The sequence below is a fragment of the Periplaneta americana genome, chromosome 14 (genome assembly GCF_040183065.1).
Source record: "Periplaneta americana isolate PAMFEO1 chromosome 14, P.americana_PAMFEO1_priV1, whole genome shotgun sequence".
NCBI classification, from domain to species: Eukaryota; Metazoa; Arthropoda; class Insecta; order Blattodea; family Blattidae; genus Periplaneta; species Periplaneta americana.
Window position 1 is genome coordinate 158,262,643 of NC_091130.1, and position 24,088 is coordinate 158,286,730.

Below are 24,088 nucleotides of genomic sequence, written 5' to 3' on the forward strand. Positions count from 1 at the left end.
ACGTGTCCACCTTGTCAACATTCTTCAAACTAGAGGAGTCGCACTGTTAATTGCTCGCACATAAAAGAACTGCAAACAAAGTTGCGTCTTCCCCCAACTTGCATCTTCCCCCGAATTACCTTACTAGTAATATTAGTTTATTTTACAAGTCTGTGTTTCTAGAAACTACAAGAGTAAAGTAGTATGTAACTTTTTCCATTCTCCTGTGTTCGCAGTTGAGGATAAGATTGAAGCACCGATTGAAATAATATTATACTTGTGATCTCGCTGAGTTATCGATCGAGAATTCGATTAATTTCCCATTCTAGCAACACATGATGGTGGATTCTTGTCCCATATCTTCGGAAATATAAAAAGAAAACATCTTCATATATTGCCATTAAAATCAAGGGAACATTATATTTTCTACAAGGGTGGAAAAGAAAACACTTGTATGAAAAATCTCTTCTTGTAACAAATAATAATTTTCATGCTCGACCATGCCGAAATGTAGTAGTTATACACCTGGTAGCAGCCCTTTAATGGACCTCATTAAAGTACACCTATTCATTAAAGTTCAGGTGTTCCACCAATCAGAAAGCACCATATGAAAGCGCAAGTATCGATTTCACCAATTGCACAATAAATAACCTACATTTGAAATAAAGTCAGTTCTGTTGCTATAATAATTAGCGTTAATTGTAAATAATATTTAAATAAATTAAATTTGTCATCTCGTTTTTCAATGTATAACTCAATTTCAAGGTTATATCAAGATTAATGTTTTTTTTTACTCTCTAGATTATATCAAGGTCGTCGACATCTGTTTTTCGGAAAAAATCAATACTTTCGCGTCTGCGCACATCTCACAATTTAGAAGGTCAGTTCCGCTCCTCACATAGATAACAATAAAATAACATGAATACTTATGAATAATTTCAAGTTAGAAATATGGTCGATCATAAAAATTCGTATGAAACTTGCCTATAATGGTAATTAAGACGCTCGTATGAAAATTATGAAACGAGCGCAAGCGAGTTTTATAAACATACTCGCGTCTTAATTACTACCATTATAGGCTCGTTGCATAATGTACTAGTTTGCTCGTCAAAAACGAAGAGAAACTGTTATAATATTAGCCTATTAGAATTATAATCCTATTCCAGCTTCAAAATCGTGTTTCCTACAAATTCTCGGTTGTATGCATTCCGATCTTTCCTGAATTCCAATGCAATTCTTAATGCCATTTTGCATGGACAGATTACATTTTCTGCTGTGGTCATCTTGAAAAATAGATATAAAGGCAAATCTAATTTTGAGGTTCATTATATTCAGGAGCGAAAACTGAAATTTAATATCGCTGTAAATTTATTAAGGATGTTTTATTTACTACATTATGAAAATGTTTAATGAGTAAATCATATAAAACATTTTGAGGGTCCGCCAAAATTAAATATGAGCTTCAAGAAGTCTGAGACTCTCAAAAAATTGCGAACCACTGTTCTAGACAATCATTAGGACTTTGACACAGATAGAGAAAAGAGATTTGCTGAGATGAAGGTGGTTTGCACTGATAGTGACTGTAAACTTTGTTATGGACTACCTACCAAGTAGTAAATAAATTATTTACTACTACTTACAGGCTTTTGAGGAACCTGGAGGTTCATTGCCGGCCTCACATAAGCCCGCCACTGGTCCCTATCCTGAGCAAGATTAATCCATTCTCTATCATCATATCCCACCTCCCTCAAATCCATTTTAATATATCTTCCCATCTATGTCTCGGCGTCCCTAAAGGTCTTTTTCCTTCCGGCCTCCCAACTAACACTCTATATCCATTTCTGGATTCCCCCATACGTGCTACATGCCCTGCCCATCTCAAACGTCTGGATTTAATGTTCCTAATTATGTCAGGTGAAGAATACAATGCGTGCAGTTCTGTGTTGTGTAACTTTCTCCATTCTCCTGTAACTTCATCCCTCTTAGCCCCAAATATTTTCCTAAGCACCTCATTCTCAAACACCCTTAACCTATATTCCTCTCTCAAAGTGAGAGTTCAAGTTTCACAGCCATACAGAACAACCGGTAATATAACTGTTTTATAAATTCTAATTTTCAGATTTTTTTGACAGCAGACTGGATGATAAAAGCTTCTCAACCGAATAATAACAGGCATTTTCCATATTTATTCTGGGTTTAATTTCCTCCCGAGTATCATTTATATTTGTTACTGTTGCTCCAAGATATTTGAACTTCTCCACCTCTTCAAAAGATAAATTTCCAATTTTTAAATTGCCTTTTCGTACAATATTCTCGTCACGAGACATAATCATATACTTTGTCTTTTCGGGATTTACTTCCAAACCTATCTCTTTACTTTCTTCCAGTAAAATTCCCGTGTTTTCCCTAATCATTTGTGGATTTTCTCCTTACATATTCACGTCATCCGCATAGACAAGCAGCTGATGTAACCCGTTCAATTCCAAATCCTCTGTGATATCCTGAACTTTCCTAATGGCATACTCTAGAGCAAAGTTAAAAAGTGAAGGTGATAGTGCATCTCCTTGCTTTAGCCCACAGTGAATTGGAAACGCATCTGACAGAAACTGACCTATACGAACTCTGCCGTACGTTTCACTGAGACACATTTTAATTAATCGAACTAGTTTCTTGGGAATACCAAATTCAATAAGAATATCATATAAAATTTCTCTCTTAATCGAGTCATATGCCTTTTTGAAATCCATGAATAACTGATGCACTGTATCCTTATACTCCCATTTTTTCTCCATTATCTGTCGAATACAAAATATCTGATCAATGGTTGATCTATTACGCCTAAAACCACATTGATGATCCCCAATAATTTCATCTACACATGGAGTTAATGTTCTCAAAAGAATATTGGACAAAATTTTGTGCGACGTCAACAAATGTGATATTCCTCGAAAGTTACTACAGTTGGTCTTGTCCCCCTTCTTAAAGATAGGTACGATTATGGACTCCTTAGTAGTAAATAAATAAGTAAATAAATAATCTCACATGAATGCATTATGCGTAACGTAACTAAACTCTCTGTTAGAATACATCGATCTGTGTCATTTATATTACCATCCGTGCACGTCACGGTTGTGAAGAAAACAGCAATTTTATTCTCTTAGAAGATATTGTGTACAAATAAAGAGCATAGGTCAAAGATTCTTCGTGCACACTCCTCAGTTCTATGCCGATACGCACAATAACGACAAGAAACAGAAAATGCGTCGCATGAAAATGGAAACCATGTAATGCATGTAATTGCGGGGAAAAAATCTTCAGGATAATAACATGACAGGATCCAGTAGGCCGCGATCAGCGCTCTGTTGGAAATATTGCGCATAAAATTATGTAAATTGTATTAGAGATGACAGGAGAAATCAATATCGTACAGCAAAGGTTTAATGGATTTTTTTTACAGTCTTGGTAGAAAGAATTTCACTAATTTGCTTCATTTTTTATTATGAGCGTGAAGTATATAAATAAAAATGCGCAATAAACTTACAATGACGGCCTTCGGCGTGGTACCGTCCGCCCCCCACATGTCCGATTCAGTCAAATCAGAGCTCTTCCCTCGAGCGCCGTATTTCAGCGACGGAGCGACGAAAAAGCGTCAGCTTCAGTTAAATTGAGTCCTTGGGCGCACTCACAAACACAATTTCCAGCAAAAAAGATTGTAATTAAAAAAGAAGATCGCACGAAGATTACTCAGGGAACTACGAACGGTGGCCATGGATTACACTGAATTTTAATTTCAAATCCCCCCACAGAAGAAAGAAGACAGTCACGAGAAAAAATGAAGACTCATTTGCGCTCTTTCTGAGGACTGGCAATCTGAAGTACAGCTGTGAGATTATTCCCCGAACGTCTTTTGAAATTAAAATGTTCGGAGGTCTTCTTTGATAGTGACGATTATTATTATTATTATTATTATTATTATTATTATTATTATTATTATTATTATTATTATTATTATTATAGTATTGAGTGAAGTATTGTTCTCGAACTCTTTGCTCATTATAACATTCAATGTAATTGGCCAGATTTGAACTAATGACTCCAACATGAACGGCTAACGGAGAGGGCCTTGGAATCTCACTCGTACCAGATGGCGCATGTAATCTAAGGAACGAGGAAACTGAAAATTTGAAATTCCTTTCCTTCTCCTTGAAACTTAAATATTTTGTGTACTGAACAAATTTGAGTGTTAGGTTTAAAAAGGAAACAAAAAGGAGCCCAAATTTGACAATTAACCCCCCCCCGAGCACAAGTATGTGACTTACTCTTTCTGGGGGTACTAGAGTGATTTTTACAAAAAAAAAATATGTATCTTTCATCTAGCAATGAAGTATTATTATTATTATTATTATTATTATTATTATTATTATTATTATATTATATTATATTATATTATATTATATTTGTAACTATTTATGAATTTCATTTTTTTAATTATGTATTATTATTGCAATCAGAAAACTACAAAAATACGTTAAATATAGTAGAAACAAAAATAAATTTAAAAACTATTATAAAAATAATAATAATAATAATAATAATAATAATAATGTTTTATTTTCGCTGGCAGAGTTAAGGCCATAAGGCCTTCTCTTCCACTCAACCAGCCTTAATCAATACAATACATAAATTTAAATTACAAATATTTTCACTACACTTAAAAGGTTCTCCAGCAATAATCTTCACTACACATTTATTTAAATTTAGATAAATCTATAAGGTAAAGTAGTAACTTAATTTATGAGCTAATTTAATTCAATGAATTATAATTAATTTAATATTTGAGATAGCTAGTAAAATGATGAAAATTAATTTAATATAAGCTTACTAGGACTATGTTACAGGGAGAATATATATATTTCTATTTCTATAATGAGAATATTAATGTAATTGCCATTAGAGGTTTTGTAAATCTATTTAGAGAAATTAAAGATAATAATAATAAGAATGGACAGATGTTAGTTTCATTATAAGTAACACATATTAACCAGCAATTCATCTGTTAAGTAAGAATTTATGTAATTTTGACCTAAATGAAGCTATTGTCCAACAACCCCTTACATCACTCGGAAGCGAGTTCCAATTTCTAGCAACTGAAACTGTATAGGATGAAGAATATAAAGATGTCTTGTGGTAGGGTATAATGAGTAAATTGTTATGATGAGATCTTGTACTTAGCTGATGATATGCGGATAAATTTTGAAAACGAGAAGCCAAATAGATTGGGGTAGCGGTGCGCAGAATTTGAAATAAGAGAACAAGAGAATGCAGGGCTCGTCGATCGCTTAGCCTCAGCCAAGACAGAGTTTGGAAAGACGGGGAAACATGATCATACTTACGAATATTACAAATATGACGGACGCACGCATTATGCACACGTTGTAACCTGTTGCTCAAATTTGCATTTAGGTTACTTAATATAATATCGCAGTAGTCAAAGTGTGGCATCACGAGTGTTTGTACAAGGATTAATTTTAATTTATCAGGAAGAAAGTTCTTCAGTCGCTTTAATGAGTGAATAATGGAAAATATTTTTTTGGAAGTGTGATTCACTTGTTCATTCCATTCCAGGTGACAATCCATATAAATGCCAAGGTTCTTCACGGTCGTACTGTATGGAATAGTAGTATTATACTCGTATACGTACATAAAAAATTAACATGCCAAATATTTAAACAAAACAAAAATATAAATTAAAGAATTACAAATAAAATATTAATATATAAATAAAAAAAATATATATAACTAAAAATTGATATATCTTAGTTTTTTAAATAGATATTTGAGGAGTTCTTTGCTATTAGATTGACAAGAAGAAAATGGCTTGACTTGAATTTTAATATGCTTTACAGAAACATTATAACTGATTTTAGAATATCATGGAGTTCACTTATTTGCATATTATTAATTATGTCTATGCATACATTATGCCATCGACAATAAAGTTCTATCTATCTATCTATCTATCTATCTATCTATCTATCTATCTATCTATCTATCTATCTATCTATCTATCTATCTATCTATCTATCTATCTATCTATCTATCTATCTATCTATCTATCTATCTATCTATCTATCTATCTATCTATCTATCTATCTATCTATCTATCTATCTATCTATCTATCTATCTATCTATCTATCTATCTATCTATCTATCTATCTATCTATCTATCTATCTATCTATCTATCTATCTACCTACCTACCTACCTACCTACCTACCTACCTACCTACCTACCTACCTACCTACCTACCTACCTACCTACCTACCTACCTACCTACCTACCTACCTACCTACCTACCTACCTACCTACCTACCTACCTACCTACCTACCTACCTACCTACCTACCTACCTACCTACCTACCTACCTACCTACCTACCTACCTACCTACCTACCTACCTACCTATCTATCTATCTATCTATCTATCTATCTATCTATCTATCTATCTATCTATCTATCTATCTATCTATATGCTCTTTATGGTACAGTTACAGACATAAAAAATGCAAAAAATGCAGTATTATAAATAAAATGATATATCTGCTCTCTAGAGTATCACAGAATCACAAATCTTGTCTTAGATGAAAGCTAAAAGACTACTAACCAATTTTAATGGATGATTTTTAGAAATGTTAATGTTTTAATTTTTTTATTTTATTTTGCAGTCTTCCTTGAACTGGGTACTAAGAAATGGTTGGCTGTAGCTAAAACTGTCACGCAGGTGAAAAGGCAACGCAAAGTCACCACAATTCAATTTTCTTGAAAACTAAACTCGATATGAAAACAACTTTCGTTTCCACGACAACGGTTTAATAACTTAAGATGTATAACAATTATTATTAGATTAAGTCCCAGTTGTACGAACACGGAATAATATAATCCTGTTAAAATTAATTCCATGGTTACGTAAGAAATGTGTGTACTAACTCAACATACTGCGTTATCCATGTTTCCAGTCACTGTTAAATTGTTATCTTGAGAATAAATTATAAAATGGCAGCAGTATCGGACTTAAATCTTCCTGATAGTGCGTGTATTTTGAGAACGCGGAAAAGAAAGAAAGTAAGGCTAGACCTGATGCATTAAATTGACTGTGATGATGAAGACTTTCTGGCGAACATTCTCATGGGATCAGGTAAAAAAGTTAATTTTTTTCTTCCCCCATTTTATTAATGTCAGAACGAGAATTTATACAAATTTTGGCCACTCGAGCGCAATTAAGAGGGCCATAAAATAAGTTACCTTGAGGCCGTTTACAGAAAGAAAACAATTTCAAGGAAATATTTATTGGAACAGATAAAGCAATTGTTGAGCTATTTTCTAACGTATTCCCCACAGGAATTAAGACATTTGTCATACCGTGGGATCAACTTTTGTATCCCTGTATCGTAGAAGTCTGCCGTCTGGGTTCGAAACCAATGTGTGACAGCCGTCTGCATCTCTCTGTTCATCCCATGAGCCAATTCTCACTTTCAGGATATTTTATAATGTTTGTTTTCTTAAAGAATCCATCCTCAAAGTAGTGCAATATTACCTGAACTTGACTCCATGACCTTTGAACTTGCTTGCTATCTTTTTATTTTTCGTCGCATTATCAGTGCAAAGTCTGTATTAAAGTCTTTCTCGCTGGTTAATGAAATCTCGCGTCCCCACCTCACAGGTATTCAGTCCGTGATTAAATTTCCCCGACAGCGGGTAAAAATTCCCCACCCCCTGCCAGCCTTCATCCCACGGGAAGTTTTCATGGGATTGAAAAGCTCAACACTGCTATATTAAAATTTTCTCTCTTGTTTATCTTAATAAACATCCGTTATCTTGATATTCGCCTTAATAGAGTTAGTTCTGCCATCTACCGCACAGGAACAATACTGACGATCACCATATTACTTCAAGGTCTGGGACCTATCTATTTATCTATCTATCTATCTATCTATCTATCTATCTATCTATCTATCTATCTATCTATCTATCTATCTATCTATCTATCTATCTATCTATCTATCTATCTATCTATCTATCTATCTATCTATCTATCTATCTAACTGTCTATCTATCTATCTATCTATCTATCTATCTATCTATCTATCTATCTATCTATCTATCTATCTATCTATCTATCTATCTATCTATCTATTATCTATCTATCTATCTATCTATCTATTTGTCTGTCTGTCTGTCTGTCTGTCTGTCTCTCTCTGTCTGTCTGTCTCTCTGTCTATCTATCTATCTATCTATCTATCTATCTATCTATCTATCTATCTATCTATCTATCTGTCTGTCTGTCTGTCTGTCTGTCTGTCTGTCTCTTTCTGTCTGTCTGTCTGTCTCTCTGTCTATCTATCTATCTATCTGTCTGTCTGTCTGTCTGTCTGTCTATCTACCTACCTACCTACCTATCTATCTATCTATCTATCTATCTATCTATCTATCTGTCTGTCTGTCTGTCTGTCTGTCTGTCTCTCTCTGTCTGTCTGTCTGTCTATCTGCCTGCCTGCCTGTCTGTCTGCCTGCCTGCCTGCCTGCCTGTCTGTCTGTCTGTCTACCTACCTACCTACTATCTGTCTGTCTGTCTATCTATCTATCTATCTATCTGTCTGTCTGTCTGTCTGTCTCTCTCTGTCTGTCTGTCTCTCTGCCTGTTTGTCTATCTATCTATCTATCTATCTATCTATCTATCTATCTATCTATCTATCTATCTATCTATCTATCTATCTATCTATCTATCTATCTATCTATCTATCTATCTATCTATCTATCTGTCTGTCTGTCTGTCTGTCTGTCTATCTACCTACCTACCTATCTATCTATCTGTCTGTCTGTCTACCTACCTACCTACCTGTCTGTCTGTCTGTCTGTCTGTCTATCTATCTATCTATCTATCTATCTATCTATCTATCTATCTATCTATCTATCTATCTATCTATCTGTCTGTCTGTCTGTCTGTCTGTCTGTCTGTCTGTCTGTCTGTCTGTCTGTCTATCTATCTATTTCTCTGTCTGTCTGTCTGTCTGTCTATGTATCTCTCTGTCTATCTATCTATCTATGTCTGTCTGTCTATGTATCTCTCTGTCTATGTATCTATCTATGTCTGTCTGTCTGTCTATCTATGTATCTATCTACGTTCGTTTTTATATTTATTTTATTTTTGTTATTGTAAAGTACACAGGCTAGATGTCCATCAAAGCATCCTACTTATGGCTTTTAAGGAACTCGCAGGTTCATTGCCGCCCTCACATAAGCCCGCCATCGGTCCCTAACCTCAGCAAAATTAATCCAGTCTCTACCATCATATCCTACCTCCCTCAAATCCATTTTAATATAGTCCTAATTATTAGTTCATTTGTTCTTACGCTGTTCTTATTACATAAAGCAAATTTGTTTATTTTAGGTCACGTAACACACATTCGTGACGTCGCAGGGGAGGACCACGTGGGACTGGGAGCCGGATATGACGGCATTAATAGGTATGTAACACGCCTGCCATCACATCCGGTGGTAATTTAATGAACCAAGTTTGAAATCACTCCGGCGGCAGCCAGCCAAATCAAAACTTGGTGCGAAAGTGTGTTTTGTTACTTATGCATGGTGCATGTGTAGATTTTAGAGTTCTTCCAATAATTATTAAACTTGGTGAAGCTTTTCAGAGGCTTTTGAGGCTAAGCCTACCAAAAGAATTTGAGTTACTATACCTAGTAAGAGTACAAGTTACAGTATTCCAGACCAATTTTCGATACCTCAGTTATTTGATGTTTAAACAACTGTCCGAAGACAGGTCTGAACCTCAAGTGATACCAACAAGGCATTACTTATGAGGTACCTAGGCCAGGAGGTAATGGGGTACGGTGGCCAGTTCCTTCCCCCCTCCATTGCTTACATCGCCGACTAGCTACATGTTACACTAGTCAGACTTCAGATGCATACAAACAATTGTTCTTCCTCTGACACATATCGTCAAGTGAGATGTACTGCCTGGTAATAGATGTACATATCAGCCAGAACCTCAACTATTTAATTCCACATAAAGACTGTGCGGTGCAATGGAGGAGCTGGTTCCTGGCAGCCCTGCAGGGATGTTACAGTAAAGAGGGCGCGGAATTCAGACCCTTGCTGTCGGTGTCTGAAAAGAAACGTCTCATAAGAACAGTCGCGTCGATTTGACGGTTTTGTCAAAATTTGCAGGCATCCACAGTGCAAACGCCGCCCTGCACTGCAGATAGAGGTCGAACAGCACTATCCGCTACACATAAATTTCAGCTTTCTTCCCATTGCACATTCGGCGCAGACTGTTCGATTTTGTATTTTTCTTTAGAATATCAACTCTTGTTCGCGATTCCGATGATGCCGCGTCACGGATGAATCACACCGCCCGTTCTCCATGGCTCCATTAATTACCGCAAATGTGAACAGAAATATTTTTATAGATAAACACAATATAATATTTGTTACTGAGTCAAATGACAAATCAATGTAAAATAATGACTTATATTATATGGTCATTAAGTTTTATACGTGGTACAGTCATTAAGTTCTGACACTGACGCCTGAAGGGTAGGCACCCACAAGAATCTGGATGTCTCAGAAGATGCCGCGTGATACGGCGTACACTTAAACAGATCGACATCCTCCCTCAATATAGTCGCCGTTGGCCGCTATGCACGTCTGCCAACGTTGGTGTAGCTGCTGGAAGAACCGCTGAAAGATGTTGGCAGGAAGATGCCGTACGGCTTCTCTTGTGGCAGTCATGACCTTTTCGGCCGCATAAAAATTACGCCCTCGTAGGATTGATTTCATGAGGGGAAAGAGAAAAAAAATCGCATGGTGCGAGGTCAGGTGAGTACGGAGGGTGTGGCAAAACAGCGACCTGTTGCCTTGCAAGTTCCTCTTGGACAAGGATGGAGCGATGTGCAGGGGCGTTGTCGTGTAGCAACAGCCAATTCTTCCTATGGCAAAGCTCAGGACGCTTACGACGAATTGAATTGCTTAAACGGCCAAGAATCTCTTTGTAGAGGATCTTGTCTACAGTTGCACCTTGTGGGATGAATTCTATGTGAACAATTCCATTTGAATAAAAAAAACTGTTAAAGCATCACCTTGCCTTTTGACCTGTCTTGTTGCGGATTTTTCTGTCGTGGAAATAATGGCGTTTTCCAGGTGGCGGATTGTCGCTTCAGTTGCGGACCGTAAAGTAAACACCATGTTTCGTCTCCAGTTATGATCGGTTATAGCAGTTTCGCCTAATTTCTGACAGAACGTGACGTTTGCCCGTTGCTCCAACTGCAACATACTCGAGTTCCGACGCGCGCATTCAAATCACCGTCACAACAAAGACCGTAGTTCTGCTTACAGTGCATGCACTCAACTGTCTCTTGTTGGGTCGAGAGACTAACTGACAAGGTATCATACCATGGCGCCACCTATGCGCTATAGTGCACCACAACGCCACTATGCGCTCAGTATTAGAACTTAATGACTGTACCACGTATACATGAGCTACAAATTGCAAACGTTTTCGCCCATTCAGGCATCTTCAGGCACAATTATACAATATCTCAATATCAAACTATGTAGCTATTATATTGGTGGTAGATAAACTGTTTAAGATTAATGGTGTACAAAACATCTAAATAATTAAAATGTAATATTGCAAGTCATAAATTAGAATAATGTTAAAAATCACATAGTGTTGTAATTAAACTTCATAATATTCTGTGGAACTCTTGTTCAGTAGATTCCAATGAGTGATGAATTATGTCTGAAATATATAAATAAATACGAAATAGAAATAGGAATTATCAAATGTGAAAGTGTAATCGGATTGGATAATTGAAAGTATTCACGTCGTTTGAACGTGGCAACTGTATAGATCACCATGTTTGAAGTAGTTATCTGTAATAAAATAATAAATAAATCAAAATTTTGAAGAATTTGACAAACTAATTGGAAGACTAAATTATGGACGTACTTACGTAGGCGTGAGACGACCTGCTGCTGTTGGAACTGTAGCTAGTATGACGCGGGGGAAGTGTGTGTTCGTGTAAACAACTAACGCGGAAGGATATTGCGTAGTGATGGGATTAGAGGTTGTACAGGGGATTCCGGATTTGAGTCAAATTTTCATTAAGAATGCTGTTCTCTATTTGAATCTGTTTTCCAATATAATATTCTTCTGCAGAATTTATCAATTTAGTATCTATTCCTGATTTTAATATTTTTAAAGTTTTATGTGTTGATATTGAGATATTGTATAATTGTGCCTGAAGATGCCTGAATGGTCGAAAACTTTTGCAATTTGTAGCTCATGTATATAAAACTTAATGACCATATAATATAAGTCATTATTTTACATTGATTTGTCATTTGACGAGTAACAAATATTATATTGTGTTTATCTATACTAATTGACAATCTGAATATTTCCATCATGCTTTCTAAGAAATATTTTTGATAAGCTGTAATATTCAACGCAACGGAGAAGAACTAATTTATTGTTAGTTAGTAACGTCTTATCTACTACGCCTTATAGTAGACTAAATATGAGGAGATGCTACAGTGAAAAGGGCGGGTCTCTGAACCCGTTCGTTCAGAAAAGCCTGTTTTGAAAAGTCAAAATTACCATTTTTTTTTTAAACTTTGCCGACCTCTACCGTCCATATGCCTGGAGGCAGAGCGTTGCCCTTTACACTACAGACAGAGTTCGAGGAGCTCTATTTGCCGGACTTATCACTACACATACGGCGGAGTTATGGCGGCGAATAAAGCTCCTCGAACTCTATTTCTAGTGCAAAGAACAGCCTTCTTGTCGGGCTGGGTAGTGCAGTCGGTGTAGCTCTGGCCTTCTGTGCTCGAGGTTGCGGGTTCGATCCCGGCCTAGGTCGATGGCATTTAAGTGTGCTTAAATGCGACAGGGTCATATCAGTAGATTTACTGGCATGCAAAAGAACTCCTGCCGGCACACCGACGACGCTAACCTCGGCAGTTGCGAGCGTCGTTAAATAAACCATAGTTATTTTTTACAACCTTCTTCCCCAGGCTTATGGACGGTAATGCCGGCAAAGTTTAAAAAAACGGCCATTTTGACTTTTTTCTACACAAGGAGAACGAAGGGGCTCAGAGACCCGCCCTTTTCATGTAGCATCCCCACATGTTTACTAATAATCACCAATAAAAATCGAGCAAATCCATTGCACTTTCTTCTAACCTTGTTTTTTTGCCTACCTAAAATCTATTATCTGTTATCGTGCTTTCAATTTCTTACAACTCTTCGAAACCGACATCAAGCACTTCTTTCTGCCCTCATCATAGAACGTCTTTATACTCATCTTCCTATACTGTAGAAATACCTCGCCTCTGGAATTCGTTACCTAATGACGTCAGGGACTGCCGGACTTTATCACAATTCAAAATTAAATTGGAAAATTTTGTCTTAGTTAATGCTTTTAGGTATGCTAGAATGTTGATTTGTGTTTTTTTTTTCTTTTTTAATCTAGAATAAAATTCCAAGTTTCTTGTTTATGTTAGTTAATTAGTTAGGATACAATTAATTATGATACTTAATCACTCATTTAAAGTTTGTGTGACTGCAACCTGTGTATATTTTTGTGTGGCTTTACTTTGTTTATAGTGTTTTTTCTCTCTCTCTCTCTTTATTTCTTGTGTAGCTTTACTTTGTAAGTGTATTTTTTTCTGTTTATTTCTATTATTGTATTTTAATTCGTGGTGTTGTGGAAGAGAAGGCCTGATGGCCTTAACTACACCAGAATAAATAAATAAATAAACAAATAAATAAAATGTTTCAGTCTCTAATCTCCGAAAATAATTGTGATATCGAGGAATGGGATGCGGTGTTTCATTCCTCCTTGATCCACTTCGTAGAAGGTAGCATCAAAATGAGAATCCCGAACACAAGCTGATTTTCGACAAAAAAAAAACCAAGGCAATATCAGGTAAATTAAGAATTTACGTAGTTTTTCGTCTTGGATCTAACTATTGAAAATAACTATTTCCCTAGTACTAGTAATTCGTCCTTTACCTAAGCAGTGAAAGTAACAATTTCCCTATTGATTCGTCCTGGACCTAACTTTTTAAGGAATAATTTTGATAGTATATTGCTTTGCCCCTCTCGAATGTTGTCTTGGTAATTATATGTTTATCAATCTTATGTATCATAAAGATAATACAGTATAAATTATTATTGATGAGAGCATAGCCCTAGTTTGCCTCTACTGAAGCACTTTCTTTCGCGGAAGTTGAGTGGACCTCCAAGGTGAACTCAGTGTGAGTTATTTTGGTGGTGGATGCATTTTATCAGTGTCTGTTCCCCTCCAGTGAAAGTTGTGCGGTAGCTTAGTGACTTTCTTTCCTTCAGGACACCTATCGGGCTAGAAGACGTGTCCCGCTACCCATACCTCCTGGCGGAGCTCGCGAGAACTAAAGGCTGGACAATGAGTCAACTGGAAAAGCTAGCAGGACGAAACTTCTTGAGAGTTTTCCGGAAGGTTGAAAAGGTACAGATGAAGTAACGACTGACAGAAGAATCTGTTAATGTTTCTAGGCCAGCTGATTCTTTTATTAAGACACACATAGGATTATGGCTATTTACTATTTTCTAACGACAAAAAGATTTCATGTTATAATTGAAACAAATTATATAACATGTGTAGTTAAATTACTCCTTAAGTAAAGGAAATAAGAGTACCATTGTTGTGAAAACATCTTGTTGCTATGTTACGGACGAACAAATGAACACACAGACTGGATGGGACTGCAGTCAATTTTGTATTTTTCCATTGAAGTGTATCTTCTTTGCTCTTTTATTGCTTCTGATAAAATTTTGTTTTAGTTGCAGTAGTGAAGAATGTAAGGATCATACTATTCTTACTCATTAACGATAATTGAAGGGTACAGGGAAAGAAGGAGCTTTGTCTACTTCAGCAAATTGTTTGGGAGAGCAATTTCAAGTCTGCCTTTAGCATATAATTTCCTTGTATTATGCCAAATCTAAATTTCGTCTTAGCATTTGGACTGTTCAGATTTCCACAGTTTCATTCATAGGAATCCTACTCCACACTATGCTATGCATAACTCATTTCTTAAAAGAAAAAAGTGGACAAAGTTCGTTCTTTCCCTGTACCCTTCAATTCTTTCAGTTCTTTTGAAGAGGGACTACTTAGGTCGAAGGAAGCAGGTTGACTTACTCTGATTAGTGGCCAGACCTGGCCTGACATTAGCACTTATCTCTATAATGACAACAGAGCAACATGTTTTCCACAATTTCTGATTCTGTGTCCTTTGGGCAGGGCATAGTTGCGCCCCACGTGAGATAAGATGCAGCATATAAAAAAGGTCCCTGTTTTGTGGGTATAGTTGCGCCCCGTTCCCATCAGGTAGAGAAATGGGGCATGGCATAGTTGCGCCCCGATGAAATAGGTAGAGAAAAAGACACTACGGGAACTCGAGCTTCGTAATCAACCAACCTTATTGATTTCTTATGCGATTTAATATTCATTAAAACGAACACCATGAAGTTGGCAGTGCTTTATTAACTGTTTTTCTACTGTTTATGCAGTGATTATCGATAGCCTACCGTTAAAATGAACACCATGAAGTTGGCAGTACTTTATTAACTGTTTTTCTACTGTTTATGCAGTGATTATCGATAGCCTACCGTTAAAATGAACACCATGAAGTTGGCAGTACTTTATTAACTGTTTTTCTACTGTTTATGCAGTGATTATCAATAGCCTACCGTTAAAATGAACACCATGAAGTTGGCAGTACTTTATTAACTGTTTTTCTACTGTTTATGCAGTGATTATCGATAGCCTACCGTTAAAATGAACACCATGAAGTTGGCAGTACTTTATTAACTGTTTTTCTACTGTTTATGCAGTGATTATCGATAGCCTACCGTTAAAATGGACACCATGAAGTTGGCAGTACTTTATTAACTGTTTTTCTACTGTTTATGCAGTGATTATCAATAGCCTACCGTTAAAATGAACACCATGAAGTTGGCAGTACTTTATTAACTGTTTTTCTACTGTTTACGCAGTGATTATCGATAGCCTACCGTTAAAATGAACACCGTGAAGTTGGCAGTACTTTATTAACTGACATATTGAAATGAGTGAGTCGTTGGAATATGGGGCCTTAGCAGTCTTGACATTTTATTAGTGATTTTCACACCGTCTGTGGCGTATAGTGAGGTTAATTTAAAATGAATGTTAAGTTTAGTGAAAAGGGTGAAGAGTTGAAAATTCACAATGGTTCTAAGTTTCAATTTTCGAAACCCTGTACCGTAGGGTTAAGATATCGATGTACAAACAAAAAATGTAGTTCATTTATTGTGTGTGATCCATAAAAAAGTGTTATTTTAAATAGCAAAATTGATCATATGCTAGGCCTACCTGATTTCAATGCAGCTATCGCTGTAATATTTTTAAGTAATTTATTTATTTTATGACAATCACTTTCGTGTGTCATATGCTCATCAGGGCGCAACTATGCCATGTCCATTCTGCTAACTGATTTCTTCGGGGCGCAACCACAGTCTACTATATACAGTCCCGAAGCTCAATATGTAGTAAAAATGCAAACATGAGTAGTTGCCCACCACTAGGATCGCTACTATCGCCTCATCATCGCAGATCTCTCACGACGACAAAATATGTTACACTTTCGTTGTCGTGTTCTTTTGGAAAAATTAACACCTTCCTTCCATTATTGAAATATTAAATGCATAAAGTTAATTTATTATTTTAATGAAATATATTAAATTCCACCATAAACTCGAAGATGCCTGCAAGAAATAAGTTAATATAATTTTTGTTTGTGCAAAACGAACTGAAATTTACTATAATCGCTTCACTCATTCAAGATTATAGCGATAATTAACTATGAAACCAATAAATATTAATTTGCATTTCCCTTTACAACAATAATAATGGAAATATGAATTACTGGAGTAACTTACGTGTACCGGTACTTGTAGTGTAGGCTTACGTAGTTAACAAAGTGGGATGAGGTTAAGCAATAATAATCACACCAGAATTGGAAATAAAACGTGATCAATAAATTTTATTGTAACAGACTTTTTGTACGTCTCTAGTAAAGCAACAAATAAAAATAACAACAAAATTAACAGCTATAATTAAAAACATATCCTTTGAAAAAAAAAGTAGGCCTAAGCAATAATAATCCCACCAGAATTGAAAATAAAACGTGATCAATAAATTTCATTAAAACAAACTTAATTTTTCTACGTCTTTAGTAAAATAACACATAAAAATAACAAAATTAATAGCTACAATTAAAAATATATCCTCTGAAAAAAAAGTAGACCTAACCTTTATTTCTCTGGAAATTTAGCAGCCCAAGTGACAGAACTTTAACCGGTATCTAATGTCCTTTCGGTTAGACTGAAACATGTCATTGTGAAATTTAAGGATATAACGTATTCCAACAGTCATAAAGAACTTCAAAATTAAGGGTTTTGTTTCTGCACAGCATTCTTGTGGAAACCCAGGAACCTTTCTGAATCTTTCGGAAATCGGAAAAAGGATAACTCTGGCCTCTTTCTCTTACTGTTGCTACAATTTATAGCACTACAAACGTTTCCTCCTTGTCCCATATTATTATTCCAATTATTGTATTTTAGCCATTAACATTTTCATTACAACCAATAACGAACATTTCACAAGCATCAATGTGAAATTCGCAACGAGCTAGCACTCGATAGAAATACGACAGTCCAAAGTCGACCATGGACAGTCTATTGTTTTTAGTTGCTAACCGCTTGGAGCGCTTTATCATGAGATTTGCAAAAAAACACCTCAAGCTTCGCGACTGCATATAGTAGACTGTGGCGCAACTATGCCATGTCACTTCTGCTATCTGATTTCTTCGGGGCGCAACTATGCCATGTCCCTTCTGCTATCTGATTTCTTCGGGGCGCAACTATGCCATGTCCCTTCTGCTATCTGATTTCTTCGGGGCGCAACTATGCCATGTCCCTTCTGCTATCTGATTTCTTCGGGGCGCAACTATGCCATGTCACTTCTGCTATCTGATTTCTTCGGGGCGCAACTATGCCATGTCCCTTCTGCTATCTGATTTCTTCGGGGCGCAACTATGCCATGTCACTTCTGCTATCTGATTTCTTCGGGGCGCAACTATGCCATGTCACTTCTGCTATCTGATTTCTTCGGGGCGCAACTATGCCATGTCCCTTCTGCTATCTGATTTCTTCGGGGCGCAACTATACCATGTCCCTTCTGCTATCTGATTTCTTCGGGGCGCAACTATACCATGTCACTTCTGCTATCTGATTTCTTCGGGGCGCAACTATACCATGTCCCTTCTGCTATCTGATTTCTTCGGGGCGCAACTATACCATGTCACTTCTGCTATCTGATTTCTTCGGGGCGCAACTATGCCATGTCCCTTCTGCTATCTGATTTCTTCGGGGCGCAACTATACCATGTCCCTTCTGCTATCTGATTTCTTCGGGGCGCAACTATACCATGTCACTTCTGCTATCTGATTTCTTCGGGGCGCAACTATACCATGTCCCTTCTGCTATCTGATTTCTTCGGGGCGCAACTATACCATGTCCCTTCTGCTATCTGATTTCTTCGGGGCGCAACTATACCATGTCCCTTCTGCTATCTGATTTCTTCGGGGCGCAACTATACCATGTCACTTCTGCTATCTGATTTCTTCGGGGCGCAACTATACCATGTCCCTTCTGCTATCTGATTTCTTCGGGGCGCAACTATACCATGTCCCTTCTGCTATCTGATTTCTTCGGGGCGCAACTATACCATGTCACTTCTGCTATCTGATTTCTTCGGGGCGCAACTATACCATGTCCCTTCTGCTATCTGATTTCTTCGGGGCGCAACTATACCATGTCACTTCTGCTATCTGATTTCTTCGGGGCGCAACTATACCATGTCCCTTCTGCTATCTGATTTCTTCGGGGCGCAACTATACCATGTCACTTCTGCTATCTGATTTCTTCGGGGCGCAACTATACCATGTCCCTTCTGCTATCTGATTTCTTCGGAGCGCAACTATGCCATGTCCATTCTGCTACCTGATTTCTTCGGGGCGCAATTATGCCATACCGTGCCCTTTTAGTGTCTTTCGTTCCACACGGTTCTGTTCTTGTTTTATGGTTGTCAACGGTTCTCGAAACAAAGGCATATTTGCAGGCAATAAAAGGAAATGATCTGAATTGAATATCGCCGTGCACTTGTGTCTTTCAAGACCTGGGTTTAAAAAATTGTATATTTAGGCACATAAAATAAGGCTATAAAATGATAAAAGAGGAACTTGAAATGCTATAATAGGGCTTCAATTTTATTTATTTGTAAGAAACAAAAGTTGTGGCATCAGAAATATTACAACACTCACTCATCATAATTTTCTGTGCAGTACATAACAATAGGGCTAATCTTCTCCAAGCTGCCCATGCTCAAGCTATCTTTTATCAGTCAGTATCATTTCATGTCCTATATCTTTATACAGCTGCTAGCTCAACAGAAAAGTCGCCCAATGTGACGGCATTTAAAACCACTGAGGGGTAAACTCAATGGCAAAGCTTCTTTTTGAGTACTTAAGTTGGAAATAATTATTTAAATTGATAATGTAATAGTAATATACGTTACAAGAGCGGTATGTTGACGTTTTCATGGTCGAGGAAAAGATTGAAAAAGCGAAACGTAGTTGAGCTTTTTTAATTTCCGAGAACATGAAAACAAACATACCGCTCGTGTATCGTACATTATTTTGTGCGAAGATCGTTTATTACATACCTGAAAGACGCATTTCTAATTAGTTGCAATGAAATCTCCATGTTGGTTTCTATTTAATGACGCCAACTTCGGAACACCAAAATATATTTCTTTAACATTGTTGCTGTAAAATGTTTTCTGTGTTTACTATACTCCAACAGGCCGTGATATACGTCTGTCTTTTTTTTTCCCCCCCAGTCTATAAATGCGAACTTAAAAGAAACGGTAAGGTTATGTAATGATTTATTTTTCATTTTAATATTTTAACAATATTATTTATATAACATATTGCAGTAATAACATCGGCATCTGGAATCTTGTTGATTTTTTCACGGTTTCCTTAATGTTACGTGTATCAGGAATGCAATAAGTTTCGTGGAGTAGTAGACTTTACTTAATTTTTGCAAATATTTAAAAACAATAATTAACATTGCAATTTAGGTGAAATTGCAGTGGTAAGTTTCCAATTTATAATTATTACTATGTTAAACGTCTCTAAAAATAATATGTTAAAAGCCTAAAGCAGTAAAATGAATGTCGCGCTTAAGGGTACTGGGACGTGACGAGTGCCTATTTTAGCTCTTGAACTAGCAAATAACATATAGGCTCTACTGAAGCATTCCTATGTCACAGGTTTATGAAATTTATACCACGCATTAAACAATGTTTATATTATCTTTTCATGAAAAATTAAATCACTTATCTCCAATAGAATGTTTATAGGATGTCCCCAAATAAGGTAATTAGAAAATAAATTCTTATGCATGGTTCATCAGTTAGGTACACATATCTCATAGAATTTTAGTCAGACCTCTCTAATTTTTTTGTGGTACAATAAGAACATATCAAATGACAAAATGAATGCACTACTTTCTTGACTAAACATCACATGTGTAAAAAATTAAAAAAAAATTATTAACATAATTTTTTTCCAAAATTTTCCTTAAATTTGAATTTTTAAAAATTCAATGATGAAGTTCAAAAGAAAACCACTCCATTCATTTTAAAGAGTTAATTAATATGTACCTGCCACAAAAATTTCATGACTCTATCTTCATTAGATTATGAGATAAGTGTACCTAAGTTTTGAAAAATCAAGGTTACGGGAAAATGCAAAAAACTGAAAACGTGTATTTTGTACTTCACTCACCAATCTAGAACATTCCAGCCCCATACTCATCCTGCTCCTGTGTTTCTTGGTCCTCTCTCCTCCTTTTGGCATTCCTCTTTCTTGTTCTGGCCTCTTTAGTCATTTGCAAAGCAAACTTTTCACCGTCTTTGAAGCGCTTCTTGTCAATGGTGTAAAGTGCAGTTTTTGTATTTGAGCCCACTTCAATGCCCAAACTCTCCAACACATTTAGTCTACTTACACAACCATCATTAAAACAGATGACTGCATCTAATACACCCAGTTTTAAGGTTTTTAAACCCACAAAAACTGTTTTTGGGATGCGCTCCCATATACAATGATTAAAGCTTTCATTAGGGTTTTGTGTATTCCCATGTAAGCATTTTTTCAATAGTTCCTGGTTGCTGAGGTCCCTAAAGATGGGTTTTATTTCATCCATCACAGCTGGAGGCAGTGAATGCTGATGGGAATACTTATTTCCAGTGACTGAAGCTTTATTGTACCCACACCAGCAGTCTTCATCTGTACCTGGAGGACATAACGTGTGATATGGCTCCTCATCTGTGCTATACTTGTGGAAGTATATTGCCCACACTGCTCTTCTCATTTTTTCTACATCTTTTCCTGCATTCCTCCTTATGGCCAGTCCATAATAGGTTTGCAACTGATCTATTGCACTATCTGTTAGCCGCCCTCTCCCTGTTAGCGGTTTACCATCAGAACATTTTTTACCTTTCATGTCTTTACATAATTTTCTTAGTCTTGTTCCCATTCTCTTTTGCACATGTCCACAGCACTCCAGCTTACTTACTTCCACATTCCCATAAACATTTAATTCTTCAACTTTCTTATATCCCTTTGAGTCCCCATCTCCTAAGTAATTCACATACCTGACCTGATATAAATTCTCAGACCTCTGAAAAATTTTTACTACTCCATCGCTCTCCATCCCACCACTGAAGCCATCATAATTTTTCATGCAAACATGTCCAGGCTGGTCTGATTTACAATTATGGCAGAATTTTGTCAAACATTCGACATCAATTACTTTCCCATTGTCTAGTGAAGTTGCAGTGATGACACCATTGAGGGAAATGTGGCCTCGCTTCTGCCAGGACCCATCGAAAGCAGCAGTTATGTCCCTACTGTTTTCATTTAGAGCCACTGCTTCTTCTATAGCATTTGTCATAGATTTTTTTGCTACTTCTTCCAGACATTTCAACAGCTGGGAAGTGCAGAAATTAAATTTGGCAGTTGGTGGTGGGAGATCCATTATACCACACAGAGTTTGTGCTGGCTTCCTGCCTCTGCCAATACTTCTCATTCCATATACAAATCTTAAATTTACTTCATAACATTTTGTTTTCCCTACCTTATTGAATGTCATACTTGAAGCAGACTCTTTACACTTATTACAAACAACAGACAGTTTAGTTGCAAGCCCTCGCCTACTATTTTTATTTTCTGTAAGTTCGACACAGTCTACGCCACTACAATACTTACACTGTACAGTTTTCTTCATCAAATTAGATAATAATTGAATGTCCACAATGATAAAACCCTTTGAATATCCCTCATTACTAAAATAAAAGTTGTCATCACACTCTGGTTTTATGTGAGACAATTTTCTTGCAGAAGCTGAATGCACTTCTCTACTGCAGCTAGGCTCTGACAGGTTATGTTCACTTATATTATGTTCGCTTTTACTTACATTACCATTAAACACTGGTTTTCTTTTGCCAAACTTCTTTAATCTGCCCATTTAAAAAAAAAACACACACACACGCACGCACGCACACACACACTAATAATGCTGAATAAAACTGATGCAAATAACACCACAAAGATTCTTTTTGCAACAAAATTTACACGAGGTTATTCAAAACAAAACAGGAGTGCTTTCCACTGGGCTGTGTTATGCTCTTTGCAGTTTCAGAGTATCCAGAAGCACCAACAACAGCAAAGAAATTTACCCGGTCAAAATATTCCAATAAATAGCCCAGAAATTATAACATATTTAATAAGTTGAATTGGGCATTTAAAAAAGGGGCGTGCAACTACGACGCCATTTTTAAATTCCCTATTTTAGGGCATTTAAACCCAGAAACCCCTACAATATATATATTTTTGGATAGAGAATTTATTCAAGAATTCGAAAGCAATGAAAACAAAAAATGACATTTTTGGCCGATTTTCACGTCCTAGTACCCTTAAGCGGTAAGAAGAGGGAAATTGTTATGTGTGTTACGTTGGGAATACTGAATGTGGTATTTCACACTTACCGCGTATTGGTTCTGTGCGGAAAACAAGCAAATACGCACGATCTCGCACAAAAGTAATCTTCATTTGAAAACAAAATGCATAAAGTCACAGATAATATTTATTAAGAAAACTAGGTGAAGTTAATATTCATTAAGGAAATTAGGTGAAGTTCATTAAGGTATATGTACACCTTTACATACAAAAAATTTTGTTTTGTATAATTTTGCTCTGTAAAATTTTTATACAATTGAGAATGGTACCAGAAAGAGGCTGAAGTGAACAGATCCCTTGAAATTATGTCTAAATTGTTTTTAAAAATTATTTTGTTTATAATTTTGACATGCAACTTGAAACATGATAGCTCATGCAGTTTTTAAGATAGAGCCACAGTTTTTTCACTGTTTTATAGCTAAAACTATTCTTTATTGCCTGACATAGAGCTATTTTTTATTTTTATTTACATTAATTAAATATTACCATATATGTAACTTACAATAATATTTTATGTTGCATAAATCATGTAAAAAATCCACAGATAATTATTAATTATATGAATGTTATTTTGCTCATTGTCAGGCACTGGGGGACATTTCAAGCTTCAAAATGACACCAATATCTTCTTGGTATCACCATATTTGGCTGAGATATCACGTTTGAAAGAATTATATTCTAAAATTACTATTTACAGGAAATGAGCCACAAACTTTCAGAGCCTAGAAGACTGCATCATCATATGTCACCCCTTAAGCAGCTTCATGTCAGTCCAGTTTCAGCTTCTTTCTGCCTCTCAAATACTTCCGCCTTGTTTTAACTTCAGGTGTTGTTTTTTTTTTTTAGGCATTTTTGTCCCTATTTCCATTGAT

General features: G+C 36.3%; 1 protein-coding gene across 1 annotated transcript in view; it reads left to right on the forward strand.

Annotated features, from left to right (window-relative positions):
* Positions 1–24,088, forward strand: part of LOC138713919 (dipeptidase 1-like) — a 1,227,883-nt gene that overhangs the window by 1,200,821 nt on the left and 2,974 nt on the right. The window contains exons 12-13 of the mRNA XM_069846458.1: positions 9,427–9,502; positions 14,404–14,542. Of these exons, the coding sequence (XP_069702559.1) occupies positions 9,427–9,502; positions 14,404–14,542 (215 nt within the window). The remainder of the gene's footprint in view (positions 1–9,426; positions 9,503–14,403; positions 14,543–24,088) is intronic.